Source organism: Cololabis saira, chromosome 22 (assembly GCF_033807715.1).
Source record: "Cololabis saira isolate AMF1-May2022 chromosome 22, fColSai1.1, whole genome shotgun sequence".
NCBI classification, from domain to species: domain Eukaryota; kingdom Metazoa; phylum Chordata; class Actinopteri; order Beloniformes; family Belonidae; genus Cololabis; species Cololabis saira.
In genome coordinates this window covers 11,288,015-11,305,868 of record NC_084608.1, presented here as the reverse complement: position 1 = coordinate 11,305,868, position 17,854 = coordinate 11,288,015, and the positions used below count along the sequence as shown (strand labels likewise).

Below are 17,854 nucleotides of genomic sequence, written 5' to 3'. Positions count from 1 at the left end.
ACACGTGCCAAAGGATGAGTTATTTAATCATCACTGCTGTTTGGTTGCCACGGCTAATGAGAATAATAAGCACCAGTTTGAATGCAGCCCAACCTAGAGTACACCCTGTTAAACGTGGGTGGCATCTTCATCTTTTTATGTTCGACACAACTTACACCCTCTCATACAATGATGGCATATAAATAGTGTAAAAGGAAACAGTACGGTGAAATAAAGACAGAAATCTTAAATGTAATGATGTACACGCAAGTAAGTAACCAAAAGAAATCCTCAAAATCAGCCATTCATGTTAGAAATGTTGGATTTATTTATAAAACAGATATATTAAGATTTGCGATTGTCACTGTGCAAATAAAATTGAACATTTTACAAAGTCTCATGACAGATTTAACCATGCTGTGATTATATTTCATCCCATATAACAACACATCATTTATAAAAAGTTAAGAAAATAAGCCCATTCTGCGTAAAGAAGAAACTTTTATTTTGTGTATCTTCAAACCCAGCCTTGATGGCACATGTACCCATTCTGCATTAAGTGTTGACAGGAAGGATGAATGCAAACCTAAATGGTAAATGGTCTTCTCTTACTAAACCGTCTGTACTGTCCTTGTCATGGTTTCACACCGCGGTTCATTGCTTCTTATATATTTACATGTTGCAGTTTACTTCTGCAATCACACACCGACGAGTGTCGGGGAAAGTATGGGGATTCAGTGTATTACCCAAGGACACTTCTGAGATAAAACTGCTGAAGTTCCAGTTGAAGGACTATTTCTCTCGCTGATCCACTGCCTCAAGAGATAACTCTTTGTCCAAAGCTTATCTTAACTCTAAAACAATCAACATACATATTTATACTATAGACCTCAGCCATGCAGCCAGACTACATTTGGCGAACAGTGACCATTGGTGAAACGTAAGTTGCAGAGCTGCAGTCCTATGCAACATACTGCACATGCTTGAGAAGTATTTACAACTACACTGGTATTACCATGCTCGCACACATATAGTATAACGCCTTCTTGCCACGACTGCAATGATAACAAGGATTTGCTTTGGAGAAGCAAATCAAGCAGGCAACCTGCTCTGCTAATTTTCCTCATTATAGTAAGACAATAAACAAAGGAGACAGAGGTCATGCAGCCCATCTTTCGTCTTGCAGAGTTTTCTATTCACGTCTTCAACTGCAGACGCTCAAGAAGAAAACATTGTTCTCCTTTCACAGCTCAGTCTCTTTTTCGCCATCTTCATCATCTAAGTAATATTCATCATCTGTTGTTGTGTCAGAGCTACTGTCCGATGATTCATCAAAGGTGCTGAGGCTGGAAACATATCCTCTGGAGGGCAAAAGTCCTCTGGAAGACTGATTGTCTACTTGCTCTCGAGTTCCTGATGAGCTGGGAAAAGCAGAAGGAAGGTTGGGAGGTTTGGACATGGATCTGGACACTGGTGACAGGGGCGGTGTTGGGGGAGGAGTTGGGAGACCCTCTGTATCCCAGGCAAAATGACAAGAGTCCACGTGGGGACTGCAAAGGCGAGCCGGCTTTGAGGTGGTCGTTGCAGTTTCAGAAATGGGGATTCCTGAGCTCCAGTTCGCCAAGCACCTGGTCAAGGACCGAGGTAGAGATCTGGATCGCATATTACTAGGATCATTGAGGAGATCTGACATTTCACAGTCATCACGAGGCTGGCCAACAAGTTCTTCTGACCAGTCAGGTTTGAAAGACCACTGATCCAAGTCTCTGCTGCCCCCTCCACAAGACAAGGCAGGCCAAGAAAGGTCCCCCACACTCATGAACCTAGATCCTGTGGAAATCCTTCCAGGCCCTGAGGGTCGACTAGAGAGAACTGAACTTACAGAAAACGATCTACTGGGCTCAATGCCATACTTCAAATCTGCATACGAGGAAGCCAAGTGTCCCTTGTCCTGTCCTGGACTTGCACTTGGAGGGCCTGTGGATACTCTGATTCTTCTTGAAACTCCGAAGCAATCTCCTTCTGTTTCACACGAAGAGGGCGATTCCCTACGGCGTTGCAGCTTTGGACTGTAAAAGACATTGTCATCTGTCGTATCTGGTGAAGGAAATGGGGAGACAGGGGAAAGAGAGGAAAAGGGGGAAAATGGGCTTCTGGGGCTGGGTGTAGACTTCCAACCTTGAGAAGGATAAGCAGCAGTTGGGCTCCTATCAGCATTAGGATCTGTACAAGAGAAAAACTGGTTTGATGCTTTATAATCTGTCCCATTGTTTTCATACAAGTCAAAGTGGCTATTTGCTGGGCCGTGGACCATCAGATGAACTTTGCCATCAGATGTGTCTTCTGCACAAGCTTGTTGCTCATCTCGGTCACTATCAGGGGGTGATTGTTCTGACCAAATGGAGAACTCGTATCCACCCTTTGCGTCTCTATTAGTTGAGGCTGGTGTGAGGGTGTATCTGTTTTGTGTTATTCTATTTGCAGCCTCCGTCTTGTCTGCATTGTCTTTCAGCACCATCCCCGTTTCCTGGACTCGCTCCTCCAACATTTTGGTACTGTCCACACTAACATCGCTGACGCTGCTTGTGTCACTAGACCCACTGATTGAAGGTGCTTGGGGAGCTCGCTTCCATTTCCATGAAAATGACGAATCATCATCAGACCTTCTACTGCTGAATTTTTGTCTCAGTTTGTTAAACACTTGGTCCACTTTGTTATAACTCTTGCTGACCCGGTCTGAATGTGACCTTGACAAGTTAGAGTTTGGTGTGCTTGAACTTCTTTTCAGGGCAAACCGATTTTTCTTGGGGCTCAGTTCATTATTAACCTCCACTGAATAAAACCTGCTTTTTCCTGGCATGCTCTGTGTCACGCTTCTGTTTCTGCTTTCATAATCACAAGACCGACCATCTGCCCTACTGCAACCATTAGAGCTTTGATTTGACTGGCTAGATGACTGGGTGCCTACTTCTTTACTCTGCTGTGTGTGCGACTGTGAATTTGATCTGGTCTCCATGGCAACTAGTGTGTTTGCATTATGCTGCACAGACTTGGGTGTGTTGCTCTTTTGGACTGGTGCAGCTTCATCTACTTTGGGTTTAATACTGTAAACTAGTGTCTCAGTAACATATGTGGCGGAAGAGCTGTGAGCCTTATCACCTGGCAGAGATTGTGAGCGGATATGAACCCTGTTGTCAAGGAGCTGTACCTGGGTATTTGCATGAGTTTGGGTGCTGTATTCATTGTGATTATGGTTGACTTGATCAGTACGTGGACTTCCTTGCATGGGAGTTTTCTTTTGAAAGGTTGAAGAGCGGGATGGGGAAAGCCAAGGATGCAAAGGAGGACTGGATGTGGTCATGGGTGGTAATGGGTCTTTATTTAAGGACGGTTTTGGGATATCATTTGACTGAGAGGTTTGTGGAAAGAGGGGAGATCTTTGTGGTTTGGTTATCAACTCTTCCTTTGTCGGCCTGGTGGACTTGAGCGTGGAGTAAGGTGGAGAGCTATAACGGAGCTTATAACTACTTGAAAAGTCAGGGGGAAGAGAAAGAGGAGCAGAAGAATGACACTGGACTGTGCCAGACTCAACTGATAGTGTCCTTCCCTGCTTGGGTATACTTGAGTCCTGTCTTCCTTGGTCAAAGATGTTGGTGTCCCCAGTCCTATGCTTGCTTTTTTCACGCTCTTTGATTGCCAAGTCGGCAGAATCAGATGAGAAAGAGCGATATTTTCCTTCTTTTCCAACTTGTCTGCTGAAATCTTTGGAGTTAGGAAAGCAAACAGGAGATGTGCCTCTTTCTGGACTACTCGATCGCAGAGAGAAAATGGATGGAGGAAATCTAGAGGGTGACAATGGTTTCATTTGGACTGGAGGTGTATCTGCCTTCCTCACAGTGACGGGATCTACACAATGGACTTCCACTGAGTCCTCCCATTTTACCTGTCTGAGTCTTTTCTTTCCTTCAACCTCAGGGTGCAGTTTCTTTGGTTCTCTTTCTGGGTTGCCAGCGAATGTACCTTCTCTCATGGGACTGGAGGTTTCTGAGTTTGGGCTGATGATGACTGGTGTTTCAGGGGGAGTCAGCAAGAAAGAGGAAGTCGTTGTAATGGGAGATGTGATGGTAGGAGTAATAGAAGGACTAAGTAGGGATGGGCTAAGAGTAGTGTAAGATTTAGTGGAAGAAGTGCATACGGGGCTGAAGTTGTTTTTTGAGACAGAGTGTACTGTGGGATTCAGGCTTGACATGGCTTTAGGATAGAAGGGTTTGGGAATGCCGGTATAACTTCTTTCAAAGCCAATAGGTGTGGTTTTGTTTTGGTTGGCTAATTTTGCAGTTTGGGATGAAGAAGCATGAGCATTTGTCTTCGGGTAAACTGGTTGGGAAACAAAGGAGGAAGAGCTTGGGGCTGCAGGGAGGCCAGAGATTGTTTGTGAAGTAGCCTGACTGTTGAGTGTGGTGGGGAAATCAAGAGAAAGAGAGGGTTTGGTAAACGTGTCCATGTTGTGAGGAAATGTGGGGGTGTTGTTGGTTTTGGGTGGACAATAATTTCTGTGTTTGCTGTTGATGTTAGGTGGCAGATTAGAGCTCTTGGGGTTTTTTGAAGTTGGTTGAATTTCATTTGTATTCGCTGCAAATGAAGCATTGTTTACATTATGCTTACTGGGATCCTTGGTGTGGAAACACAGTGTTATTTGTGTTGGAGCTCTGCTAATTTTAGAACTAGACAAAACATCAGGCATACTTTGAGGCTTCTGTGGTTCTCTGTTGTTTAAATTTGAGCGATAATGCTGTTTGTCTAGACTCTTTGATTCAGTTGACTGTGTTGTTAAAGCAAAGTTCAAGTTGCAAGTTGACTCAGCCCTGTTATTGTTGTCTATGTCAAGATGGTTTTGACTGCCTGGTCTTTTGTTTTCTTTCAGACTTGGAGAGACCTTGTCACTCATGCGATTGAAAGGGGCAACGACAGCCATTTTTGGCTTTCCATTTATGTTGGCTTTATTATTAAGGGCGGGGGAAGGACTGCCTTCCTGGGAAACTTGTTTCCACCAGGAGGTTGATGTCAGGGTGGTTCGTCTGGGAAGAGAGTGTGTTTTTAAAACTGTAGAGTGATCATATGGGGAATGTCTGGAGGTGGAGTTCTCTGTGAATGGTTTTGTACTTATGTCTAAACTATGTTGCTTCCCTGATGGTCCTTCACTCTGAAATGTCTGTTTAGAAGCTGCAAGACTGGGCTGATCCCTATTTATTTTCTGAAGTTGTTTGGAAAAGAGATTGTCTTCTGCATCCTTGTTTATTGGTGAAGTTGAAAAGAAGAATGTGTCCGGTACCTTCCTCTCTCTGTAGCTGTAAGATGATGGAGAAATGACAGGTCCAGTCTCAGTTGATCTGTAAGAAATGGACGATGGAGACAGGAGGGGCTTTGGTCTCTGTTGCTCATTATTATTCAGAAAGATTTGAGAGTGGTGTGTTGTGAGCAGATTTCTATCTTTGGTATTTGGTAAGCTGCTCTGATGTGAGGGGTTTGTATTGGGGAAGGTGGAGGGTGTATTCAAGTTTCTGCCACTGGAGTTGACTCTTAAGGACAGAAGCAGACTGCCGGATGTTGGTTTTGAATTTATGGATGATGGACCTCCTTGTTGGCCAGTTTGGGGATTCCTCTTTTGTTCATGTGAGGCACGAAAGTCGGGAGACCTGGAAGATGGACTAGTGGGGGGTGGCCTCATAGCACCTGAATCCAAAGACACAGCTTGAGTCATTTCCCTTTTTGATTTAAAGTCCAAGCTTAAAGGATCACTCTTAGCTGACCAGCCCACCGTATTTCTCCTAGTGCCCAGGAATGGGACCCTCCTTGGGAAATGCAATCCATCTGTCAACACATTCTCCACACGATGTTGGTTCAGAGTCTCCTGAAAACCTTTTTCATGGTTTGACAAAGTAATTGCAGCATCTTGAAAGTTCCCCCGAGCTTCTGAATTGCCAGTTTCCTCAACTCTTTTGGTCCGCCGTAATCGGCCACTCCAGTGAGGCGCAAGAACTGTAACCATGGTTGAAGAAAGCATGGTCAAAGAGTCATCAGGCTGTTTTCCAAGCTGAACTCGGTTATATAGTTTTGTATGGTCCTTTGTATGGTCCTTTATAGCTTTCTCTTTCTCAGTGCCAGTTAGAGATCCGAAGCAAGTTCTTGTTTGTGATCCACGTGGAGGTATGTGCAAGTCATTAGTTGATCCAAAGTTTCTATTTGAAAGAATTTGAACTTTACTCAAGTGTCTTGTAATCTCAGGTTTATGGCAAACAGCTGTGAAGCACTCTTTTTCTCTCTTGGCCGGAAATGGAGTCGTCACAGGTGATGGACAGACACCGGCCGTCTCTATAGATGTGCCTGATGATGATGCTGCTCTTCCATTAACCTGTTAAGAATAATAACATATTTTAAAACAGGCCAACAACTTCCTTAAACGCAATGAATATGTTTTACACATTTAACCATTTAAAATTGCAGCTGTGGTTATGTCACCACACAATATTCCACAGAAGATATCTTTATCTTAACTGCAGCTTAGATAGGTCTTGCTGTATCAATAAAGCCAACTTGTTTTCATAAGTCAATTTACAGTTATATGATAACAATGCAAATCCTGTGCACAGTAACACGAGAAGCTTTCTGGTTTTTACAGAAGGTAGGCTGCAGTAAGTGACGATGACCTACTTTCAGAATGTGAAATTCATGCTGAAAGGAGAACACGCTTTTCTAAAGCTCGTGTTCCCATGGTGTAGCTATTAAAGAAAATTGAACCTTGACAAACAGGTTATTTTGAAAGACATGAGACACTTTTAAGGACATAACTACAAAGACACACCCAATTACTTCTAACTGTTAAAATATTGATCAAAGTAAGATACATTTCCAAGTGATCTTATCAAGGACAACTCTCACAGCTAAGCATGACACGTGTTTTTTTAAAGAATTGAAACCTTTACACTTTATCTGTATATGTTTGACAAAACTTAAAATATTTTTGCTCCCCTGAGATTTAAAACTGAAATCTGTTAAACTCCAGACTTTGGATCTTAATCCAGGGTCCAAATTAATTATATGATGATTATGATTGATCATCTTTACCTCAAAGACACGGTCCTTGGTCTCAACCAGTTGTGGTTCATTCAAACTGGTAACAGAAGGAAGAAAAAAGTAGTATAGTTATTTCTGAAAAAGTAAATAAAACAATTGCATATATCTGATATGATGAACTGTTGCTGTGGAGTATTTTGATTGCAAACTTGTTGTATAATAAAGATATCCATATACTGTTTAAGTTTTTTTTAACTGTTATTGATGAATGTCTTAGAAACATAATAGGAGACTGTAAACTTTATTTTATTGCTGTGGTAACAATGAGAAAACATTCAAGTACATTTTGACTAAAAGATAACATTATTGACTGATTTGAGTCTAATTTCTCACTGAAACACACCCAGCCTTCTCGTGTTCGGGTGTAATGTTTTTGTGTGAAACACTTTAGGGATTACACGTCTAACATTTTCAACAGCAATGCTGATTGACGGGATCAACAGCATTCCTCCCCTTGTTCCCTCTTTTCTGTACAGTGTTCTCAGTGTCATGCAGACTCTAAAGTCACACCTCATGGGCATTAATGCCACCAAAACATTTTTATATTAACCACGGTACATGAATCACACACGCTACATGCACACGCTTGGCTCAAGATGTCTATATAAGGTCATGCTGGCCTGACGGGAGAGCAGGCTGATAAAACGCAGCTACAGGGTGGATCCTCTGCTGAATTAATGGCCTTTATTGATAAACTCATCATATTCTGGGTGATATTACACTATGGCATCTCAAAGAAAATCTGTGCAGCATACAAGCATAAAACTTTAAAACAAAATATATCTTTTTTTTTTTAACTTAACCTTTATTTAACCTGAAGGAAAATCTTCAGACAAAAAAATCGCAGATGAATTAATGACTCAAATTTAGATTATATCACATGAAAAGCTAGATCTTTCCACTTGAAACATGCTGATCAAGGAAGTAACTATGTACAAACAGTCAGCTCACTGGTTGATGATTTGCGAAACAATGTGACACAATAAATGTGACAACGTAAGTTAGACTTCATGAGTAAGAGCTTTATATCTTCTATCACTGCATTCCAGTCAGGGCGTGAGATTAAAACACATCAGAGCAAGTAAAAAAAAACACATTTCAAGATGTACGCTAACACACGGTGATTCTGCAACCCCCTTTTCTAAGTAAACTTGTTTGTTTATGCAAGGAGCCGAACACTGCAGGTCATGTGTGACAGGCTGAGAAGAATGCAGACAAGGATCTCTGATTCGGTCACTGTTTGACTAAAAGCTGGAAAACATTCATTGTAAGTGATAGATGCTATTGCACCAAACAAAGTACCTGATTTGTTGATGTGACCAGAGACCTGAACTATTCTTGAGCCTTAGTTCTGGATTGGAGACTCTAAAGAAACGGTGAGGAGTGAAACTGGACCTGACAGAGGTTCGGATGTGGACGTCTGAGTGATCCCAACGAGAGGCCTCAGCCTGTTTTACTGGCAGGGCTGCAACACGGTCACAATTCAACAGTTATCTTCACGTTACAGATTAAATTGAAGCCAAGCAGATTCTCCAGGTGGACAGATTACGTTGGAGCTTTACCTTTGTGTGTCTCCTCCTGTCTGACGGCTGATCGGTGCTGTTCAGCTGGAGTTTTATCACCACGATGATTCTTGTGCCTGAATCCTCCACCAATTCTTTCATCCTGGTTTTCTCTAAAAAATGAAATAATGTTAAGAATAAATATTATTCATACAAAAATTCATTATCATTTACTTGTTCACAACTAGGGCTACAGCGATTCCTCGAGTAACTCGATTACAAAAAATAATCGAAGAATTTCCTCTGCCTCAAAGCCTCTTTTAATTAAAAAATAAATGTAAAGCTCACGTTTGGCACAGATTCTTTTTAGTGTGACACGGCGTGCTTACACGTATGCGTAGGAAGACAGTGGCGTGTTTTCATAATGTGTGTCAAGAGTTTTGCTGGAGGCTACAGACGCCGGGCAGAGACCGAAAACAGTGACAGCGACAGTAAGCAAACGCAGCACAGTGAAAGTAATAAGGGGAAAAGACAGAAGATGATGAAGGTGTGGCATCATGTTAGATTAAAAATTAAGGTCCTTAGCCAATTATTTTTATTGGAAAATTTAACAAACAGTTTACTAGTTTGCATAATATGTAAATACATTTCAATTGTTCATATAAAGGAAACAAATTGGTTGTTTTTATTAAGTGATCTGTCTTGTTTTCTATTGTATATTTATAACAGGGATTTAATTAGGCAAAAGTACGTTTTATCCAATTACTCGATTAATCAATGGAATATTCGATGGAATAATCAATTACCAAAACATTCGATAGCTGCAGCCCTATTTACAACAGATAAATATATTTTTTAAACTTCATAACCTTTTGTGAGTTATGAAGGGTAAACTGGACCAAGAGATTTTTACAACTTAATTCTGTTTAATTGACTCGATTATTGGTGTATTTGTGCTGATTTAAGCACCACAAAGGAACTATGGAGCCACACCTGTGAGGTTAAGTGGCTTTTACAACTATGTCCAAGGTTTACTGTCACTTTCTCACCAGTCAATATTTACATACGTCTCTGATGCACTGCCTGATTTTGGGTCTCAAAAGTCATGTGACCAAAGGTCGCCTGAGGTAATGAGATATCAATTAATGCAACTTGGTGCTGAGCTGAAGAAAAAGCCAGGACGTAAAGGAAATCAGGATTCGTGTGACTCACATCCTCCTCTGCTGCTTTTTCGGCACACATTTAAAGGAGCTTGAGGCCGGATTGTGGCAGGATTTATGAAAAAAATCTGTATACATTTTAAGTTTTCTAGTAATAATGTCAGATGAAGCGTTCCAACCCCAAAAGAATGACTCCTCTAGTGTATCTCTCCTTTGCCTTGAACAGGCTGTGTGCTGCAAAATGTGCTGCAATTCGGTCCCGAATTTCCCGCGCTGGGCTGCGGATGTGACGTCACATGACGCTGCATGTGCGTTCTCCCCGTTCTCCCGTGCCGGCTTCACTGTTGGCTGCAGTACCCCCAACGGCCGTCGTGGTGAAGGGTGGCGCTAGAGTCTCATTTCTTAAAAGGAGCCTCAAGCTCCTTTAAGCATCTAATGAAATGTGGTTTATTTTCTTGTTTTCCTAATCGTTTACTTCATCTGTATGCTGATGACACTATTCTACATCCGTTGCACCCTTTGATTCAGGAGGTCTCTACTTATGTTTACACACACCATTGTTGATATCCAGGATAAAGCAGATGAAAGTCATTCAGTGTGAGGTGTAATGAACTCGTAAAACTGTAAAAACAGGACCAGGAGAGCTAAACTACAGTTCTTGAAAGTAATCAGATATTCCTTCTTGTGACACTGAAACTGAAATTATATGTAAAAGAAATTCTTTAGTTCTGCTATAAAGAGACCACAGTCAGCGAGTTTCCTTTTTACCTAACTAAAGAAAGCTGACATATCAAAAGACCTGCGACTGTTTCTCACAGAGGCTTTGCAGGAAGATAATTGAGTCTTTTCTGCTTTACTTAAAGTTAAAGATAACATTCAGTCCACCTGCTGCATTGTCATGCCCAGCAATCACCATAAGAATGTAAATGAAATCACAGCCATTCATCAACTTTACCTGCTGCCTAAACCGTGAGGAGGACGAGGTTCAAGTGGCTTTTATATGATGTTACCACATTTCACACAGCTCCTCATAAACAAGCATCAAAGAGCACATTATTGTAATCATAATGAATGAAAAAGAGTAAAAAAAAAACAATAATGCAGAACTCCTTCTATCTCACTTGACTCTATAATGACAAATATACAACAGAATATTTTGTAACTGCACAGCAAAGGATGCACTGCGTCCTGCTACACTTCATGGTTTTTGTGTAATCTTGCTGAAAGATAAAGAAGCATGAAGAACATGTACCTCCCACACAACTGCTGCCATAGGAAAAAAGTATGACTGCACAGAGAAACGGGATCAAATGTAACTGAGAAACCGGGATGCTGATTACCAGCGTGGTGATGGTCACATTACACTGGCTGGAGTGGATAACTGGACAGTTACTCTTGGATTATTTTCTCAACCCTTTGTCTCAATTATGCCAAAATAGTGGAAAAGGCCCTTAACATTTTGTCTGAGCGAAGGCTGTGTTATTAGATGTCCTTTTTTGTTCACCCACAGTTGAAACTCCCGATGACATTTGGCTTTTTAACAAATCATATTCAATTAATCATTTGTTCTTTCCATAAATGTCTCAATGTGTTATGCAATTCAATTACAGGCAAATGTAACGTCATTTGAACAGGGTGTAACCACCCAGCAAGCTACAACTGAAGGAGAACCAAACTGCCAAGCTTCTCTCATCATGCCAACAGCATCAGTCCGATAACCAGGGTTTATGCAACAACTCCACACTTTCTCTCAGAAACCAGCGTACAGAGCCCACACACCCACTCGCACTGTCACTAAAACATGCAAATCCACGTTTGCTGCTGCATCTCAGTACTGCTGAACCCACGCTGCTGTGCCAAATGCTTTTCACCACCATGAGAGCAGAGCAAAGATGAGTCAATATCTAAACTGGACTGGATGTGTCGCCGTGACTGCCACCTTTGGTCTGTAAACATGACACATCAAACAACAGCAATTATCTCCTGCAGGACATTTCAGAATCAATTTCCTGTCATATACTAGGGTAGAAGTCGAGAGAGGGGAACTCCTGGTCAAGATGCAGAGATTATATGTCATAAAGTGATGGTTTTTGATTTGTCTTTCTAGGTCAGTCTTAAAAACATGGCCCATCATGCCGTGCTGTATCTCTCTGCATACCGGTTTGCCTTCAGGGGCCACTCATTGGCTTTCATTCATGCAAATTCTCTATGAAAACTTGCCATGACAAGACATGAAAGAGACGCACGCAGGGAAATGCCAGGTAGGAGGGCCGGAGACGCTCATGTTCTTCAACTCTGGCGAGGAAAACACACCTTTAGTGTGTATTTACACAGACTTTCCCTGGAGCAGCACAATAAATCTTATCACATCACAGTAAGTGAATAGTTCCTGTAGAGCGGAAATGATCCTAGGGGATACAGTAGGTCTGGTCTGTGTTTCTTGAACCATGGGGGACTTGTCTTTAAACAGCATTCCCTTAAAATAAAACAGCAGGTTAACACCATCAACAATCGCAGATTATCCACTGCACGTCATCCTCCATGATCATGCTCTCTCACTGAGAGCAAAGCTCCAGAGGGTTGAGAAGTCTCTGATCAAACTGATAAAATAATGATTAAATGATTCTAGGAACTCGGGCTGGGCAATTAAACAACGTGCCCATGTCGATTATTTTGGTCATGTCACTATTGAAATGAAATGTTGTTTGCAAGAGGTTCAAGATAATTTATGCGTTGTACATGGCAATGTCTTAAACATTCATTTACAAAAGATAACAAGAGTTATTTATTTGCTACTCTTTAAGAGCTTAAATCCTTAAAGTGTGACCTTTGAAAAGTTATTTTTCTATTTTTCATTGACTTTATTCAAGATATTTGTTTGTAGAGAAAAAGAAATAGATTTAAAATAGTTGCTCCCATTTAATATTACAAGATTTAAAATTATTTACTTTATTAGTAAGTAATGGGAGTTATTTTTTTGTGTATTTTTTTAATACTAAAGCGAAATGTGACCCATCTCATGCTTTAATTGCAATAGTTGGCATTCAATAAACAACCTTAAATAGCTCATTTGTGTGTGTAATTTTGTGTATGTGGTGACTTATTTATGTTTTTGTTTGGGAGGGGTTCACGCAAAATAATCATTGATTAATCATAACTGAGGTAAAATGTTCAATCAATCGGGACGTTGACATGAGGTCATATTCGCCCAGCCCTGCTGTGAACAAGACCTTTTATTTTCAGCGGGGACCAAAGAAACCAAGCTAGTTCAAGTCGCAACAAGAGATGCAGCAACTGAATGGCTACAAAGTGGAACTGGCAACATTTTATTCTGATCAGCTCTGACTGGTAACGACTGATATTTCTGCTGGTCATTACATGTCTATCCATCCATCTATCCATCCATCCATCCAATATATGAAAGCTTTGTTTTATTGTTTTTTTAATCATCTTAGAGGCTTATAATACTATGCATGGTAAGCACTAGGATTACACAGTAGATCAAAACGTATTGTTATTGTAAAATCAACATCCAAAACATCAATATTGCAAAAAGATAAAAAATACTGCAGCAAATGGTACTATATTATTTTCCAAGAGCCATACATTCTCACACTAAATACAGTACATAAATATACTTAACCAATGATTATCTGGAACCACATTGCTTGAAAGGCCAATTTAGAAGTTACTTTACATGAAAAGTGTTGCTGTTGCACAGTATTTTTAATTAAAGCATGTTTCTGGAATAGAAGCAATACATTTAGGTTTACTGTGTCTGCATTGGCTGTTTACTGTTAGTGGTCAATTTTAGCTGCACAGTAGAATGACATGAGCTTTTACACTTGTGTGTTGATTTATATATATGTCACAAGTTGTATCGTCATCACAGTTTTTAACTATGATCTTGTATGTTGCATGCTTTCCAAATATGTTACTCTCCTAGTAAGCACATCATAATGCTGTTGTAAGTAGGTGGGAAGTATGTTGTGGAGGTTTTTCCACTCTGAGCACAGAAAGCTTTTTGTACAGCCTGTTAGGGAAAAATAACTGGTTGAGGACAAACAGACAAAACATTTTGGAGAACAAACTTAATCCAGAACCTTAAACAGCATCACCTCTTACCAGCTCATCACCTTCATCTTCAAAGCAGCTGCAGATAATGAATAAATACACTTGTTTCTGTTTGGAAATCAATTATTTCATCCATTTGCTTGGAATTGATAAAAAATAATTAAAATATTGAGAGCAAATAAGTCAAATGTAAGCAATAAGCATGAGAAAAACAATAGTGTGCTCCTGATGAAACACACCAATGTGCACTGTTCAGCTGACACATAAAGAGCATGTCATCATGACTGCAGCTCAGTTTGTGAGCTGGTCTTTTTTTCCTGTGAGGCTGTTTTGGCTCAGCGCTGTGCGGCTAATGCATGCTGGTGTATTCTTGTTTCCAGGAGGTCAGCCTTGCTGTGGGTGTGTGTCCAATCTGCCAGCTAACACTTACGTAACTACAAGGAATCGGCCTGAACTAAAGTGTGGGTGTGTGCACAGCACTGATGAATGCATGTAACGCAGCTCCTACCCTAAAATCATTTTTTGTCAGTTTCAGCTAAGGGCAAGGCAATTAATTTGCCCTGTCTATGTGCCATAGTTTTTTGTTATTAAAGATAGCCAGGACAAAGTGAGACTTGTCCTCTTGCCGCCACACCTTCACTGCCTATTTCAAAAACAGTTTGTTTGTTTTTCAACCTACAGATACAGTATGTGCGGTCAGTGGGAAACAGCAGGATGATTTGTAGAGAATAAACACTTAGTGGTCTGACATGCACAGACAGAAGCTGTGTATACTGTAGGTCTAATGTGTATATACATGGTTGAACTGCAGAGCTGTGTTTGCATGTAACAACGTGTCTGCTGACTGAACTGAAATTAAATTAAATGAAATACCACAACCTGGTGATGAGGGCGCGCAGAGCTACTATATACTAGCAGAGGTGTCAAGTAACGAAGTACAAATACTTCGTTACCTTACTTAAGTAGAAATTTTGGTTATCTATACTTCACTGGAGTAATTATTTTTCAGACGACTTTTTACTTTTACTCCTTACATTTTCACGCAATTATCTGTACTTTTTACTCCTTATATTTTAAAAACAGCCTCGTTACTCTATTTCATTGGGGCCTTTAAAAAAAAAACTATCCAGTTAAATTGCTCCATCCGGATAGAGTGAATTTGGTTGTGGTTGTTTCAGATGTTCTTGTCCAGTTTTGTTCTTACATCCGTTCCCTCAGATTCCTGCAACTAAACTTGGATGTACATTCCAATAAAGGTTAGGATAAATAATAACATGCCTCTGAATTTTGACTTTTTGCACCATTACAATACTTATAGGCAACTAGTCATCATATCTCCTGCTCTCTGAAACACATGTTAATGCTCAATAGTACACATATATGGTTCTTTAATATATTTGCATTATACTAAGATGCATTCATTTTCAATGGATTTTGTGCTTAATGGCTTTTTTCCCCCTTACATTACTTTTACTTTTATACTTTAAGTAGTTTTGCAACCAGTAATTTTATACTTTTACTTGAGTAAAAAACTTGAGTTGATACTTCAACTTCTACAGGAGTATTTTTAAACTCTAGTATCTATACTTCTACCTGAGTAATGAATGTGAATACTTTTGACACCTCTATATACTAGTTATAAACGCATGACAAACACTCATAAATTATGTGCATGTCGTAGGTGGAGAAAGTCAAGTTTTAAAAAGCGAATGCGTCATGTTTTATTACTCGAAAGACGAGCCGATGAACTGAAAACTAGAGCAAAAGGTAACGAGATTTACCAGCCTTCAGCTGTGCGTCCAAAGTTGCACGCAAACTGTACTCTGTTAAATGTCTTACAATAGAGGGAAATATCCATCAAGTAACAGCATGTAAAACATGAAATGACTGATTAATGTTAATGCGGAATTAACATACATACAGTAATGAATAGATAGACGTTTTAAACTGTCTTTGAGGTATTTGTATATCTATAAACAAGCTATGAATGCTTAAATGTACATATTTTTCAAGGAGGTTTGGTGCGGTGTCTCTCTCCCTGCAGTGAACACGTCATTAAAAGCGCTACAAACATATTGAGAGAGTTCAGCATCGTATAAAAGCTCGAAAAAACCACAGTCATGATAAAGTAACGACAAAACCAGCAGGTAAAGTGAAGTTTGAAGGTAGTTTCCCGTACCTGGCAGCAGCAGCGGTCCGTGTCGGCGGAGCTCTGGCGCACAGCGGCGTCTCTTCTGTCTCTCCTCCTCCAGCTCGGGCCGGCCCGCCCGCGTCACTGACGGACATCCTACTTTCACCGCTCAGCCTCCCCTCGCTCTCACACTGCGGCCCCGCGGGGCATCTGCACTCCCAGACTGGCATTCACACTCCCTGCAGGCAGGTCATGTGTCTGGGAATGTCAAAGTCCAGTTGTGTTAAAGATCAACCCGTCCTGTGACCAGAGGTGTATAATTACGGAAGAGTATTAGGGCCAGGCAGGAGAAAAATAAAAATAATATTTTAGAGGAGGAAGATTTTTTTTCCATTATGCACTTTGAGAAAAAAGTCGACATGTCGAGATTAATGTTGAAGTACAATTTCTAGAAAAAAGTCGAAATGTCAAGAAAAAAAGTCGAGATTAATGTTGAAGTACAATTTCGAGAAAAAAGTCGAAATGTTGAGAAAAAAGTCAAAATTTTGTGAATAAAGTTGAAATGTTGAGAAAAAAGTCAAAATTTTGTGAATAAAGTTAAAATGTTGAGAAAAAAGTCGAAATGTCGAGAAAAAAGTGGAAATGTTGAGAAAAAAGTCGAAATGCAGAGAAATAAGTCGAAATGTCGAGATTAATGTTGATGTACAATTTCGAGAAAAAAGTAAAAATGTCAAGAAAAAAGTCGAAATGTTGAGAAAAAAGTGAAAATTTTGTGAATAAAGTTGAAATGTTGAGAAAAAAAGTTGAAATGTTGAGAAAAAAGGCAAGATTTCGACTTTATTCTTGAAATTGTATTTCAACATTATTCTCGACATTTTGACTTTTTTCTCAACATTTTTTCTCGAAGTGCACAATAAAAAAAATCTTCCACTCTCAAATATTCTTTCTCCTACATGGCCTTAATACTCTTCCGTAGTATAATCCAGGTGCCATAAAGTAAAACTCCTGTCCAGCAGTTGTTCCAACCGGTCACTAAACCAGCTCCTGCAGGTAGATGGATGGTTGTTAGTGAAAACAGCTGTTTTAAATGTACAGGCTGATCCACAGGTATATGTTTTAATGAGCAAATATCAGCCTAATGTAAAGAAAATTATTTGACTAATGGTGCTTTGAGACTGACCCCATTTCAAAATTGGTCTTAATTTAAGATGGATTCAAAACTATTATTGTGTGGAAGGGAAGGTAACAGGCAGTCTAGCATTAGCATCAAGGCAAGGGGCTGAGTGGTAGAGTAGCCATTTGGCAAATGCACTTTATTGTGTGGTTTGAGTCACCTTAGCTTGCTGTGAGGTTTACTCGAGTGTGGCAGACAGTTTTGATTTGAGCGGACTTGGATTGTGTGTAGTGGTGTTTGCCTACGTATTTTGGGACAGTTTCTCCTTATGCATAACTTTTCCTCTTGGGTTCATTTACTGTTGATTTGGTTTATGGATTTGACTGTGTGGTTTAATCCATCCATTTTATTGAGGCCTGCATCTACAGTAGGTTTCCAACTGGACATAAACTTTGATTCTATGCATTGTAAATAAAATCTATATTTTTTGGAATAGCAGTCTCTGGCTCCAGTTTATTGTGGGTCTTGTGTATTAACACCTGGTCACATTTGATTTTGTAAAAAAAACAACAACATTAAAGCACATTCAAGAGGTGTATAATCCATGTGCCATAAAGTAAAAACGCTGCCATGTTTCTGGATCAGCCTGTACATTTAGAACAGGTGTTTTCACTAACGACCTACCATTTACCTGCAGAAGTTTAGTGATCGGTTGGAACAACTGCTGGACTGGATTTTAACTTTATGGCACCTGGATTAT

The 17,854-nt window shown here is 40.2% G+C and overlaps 1 protein-coding gene across 1 annotated transcript; it reads right to left on the bottom strand.

Moving 5' to 3' along the window:
• Positions 1-283: 283 nt before the first annotated feature.
• zmp:0000000991 (mucin-2) lies at positions 284-16,165 on the bottom strand. The gene is made up of 5 exons (XM_061713077.1): positions 16,029-16,165; positions 8,676-8,788; positions 8,416-8,578; positions 7,105-7,150; positions 284-6,391 (listed from the first exon to the last, which is right to left on the bottom strand). Exons 1-5 carry the CDS (start codon positions 16,133-16,135, stop codon positions 1,223-1,225), a joined length of 5,598 nt encoding a protein of 1,865 aa, XP_061569061.1. The 5' UTR covers positions 16,136-16,165; the 3' UTR covers positions 284-1,222.
• Positions 16,166-17,854: the final 1,689 nt, after the last annotated feature.

Bases quoted from the DNA above. Each gene is read 5' to 3' on its own strand.
- zmp:0000000991 (XM_061713077.1), bottom strand. From the start codon at position 16,135: ATGTCCGTCAGTGACGCGGGCGGGCCGGCCCGAGCTGGAGGAGGAGAG. The intron at 8,789-16,028 runs GTACGGGAAACT...TTCATTTTTTAG, and splicing joins CGGACCGCTGCTGCTGCCAG to AGAAAACCAGGATGAAAGAA. The intron at 8,579-8,675 runs GTAAAGCTCCAA...ACCGTGTTGCAG, and splicing joins ACAGGAGGAGACACACAAAG to CCCTGCCAGTAAAACAGGCT.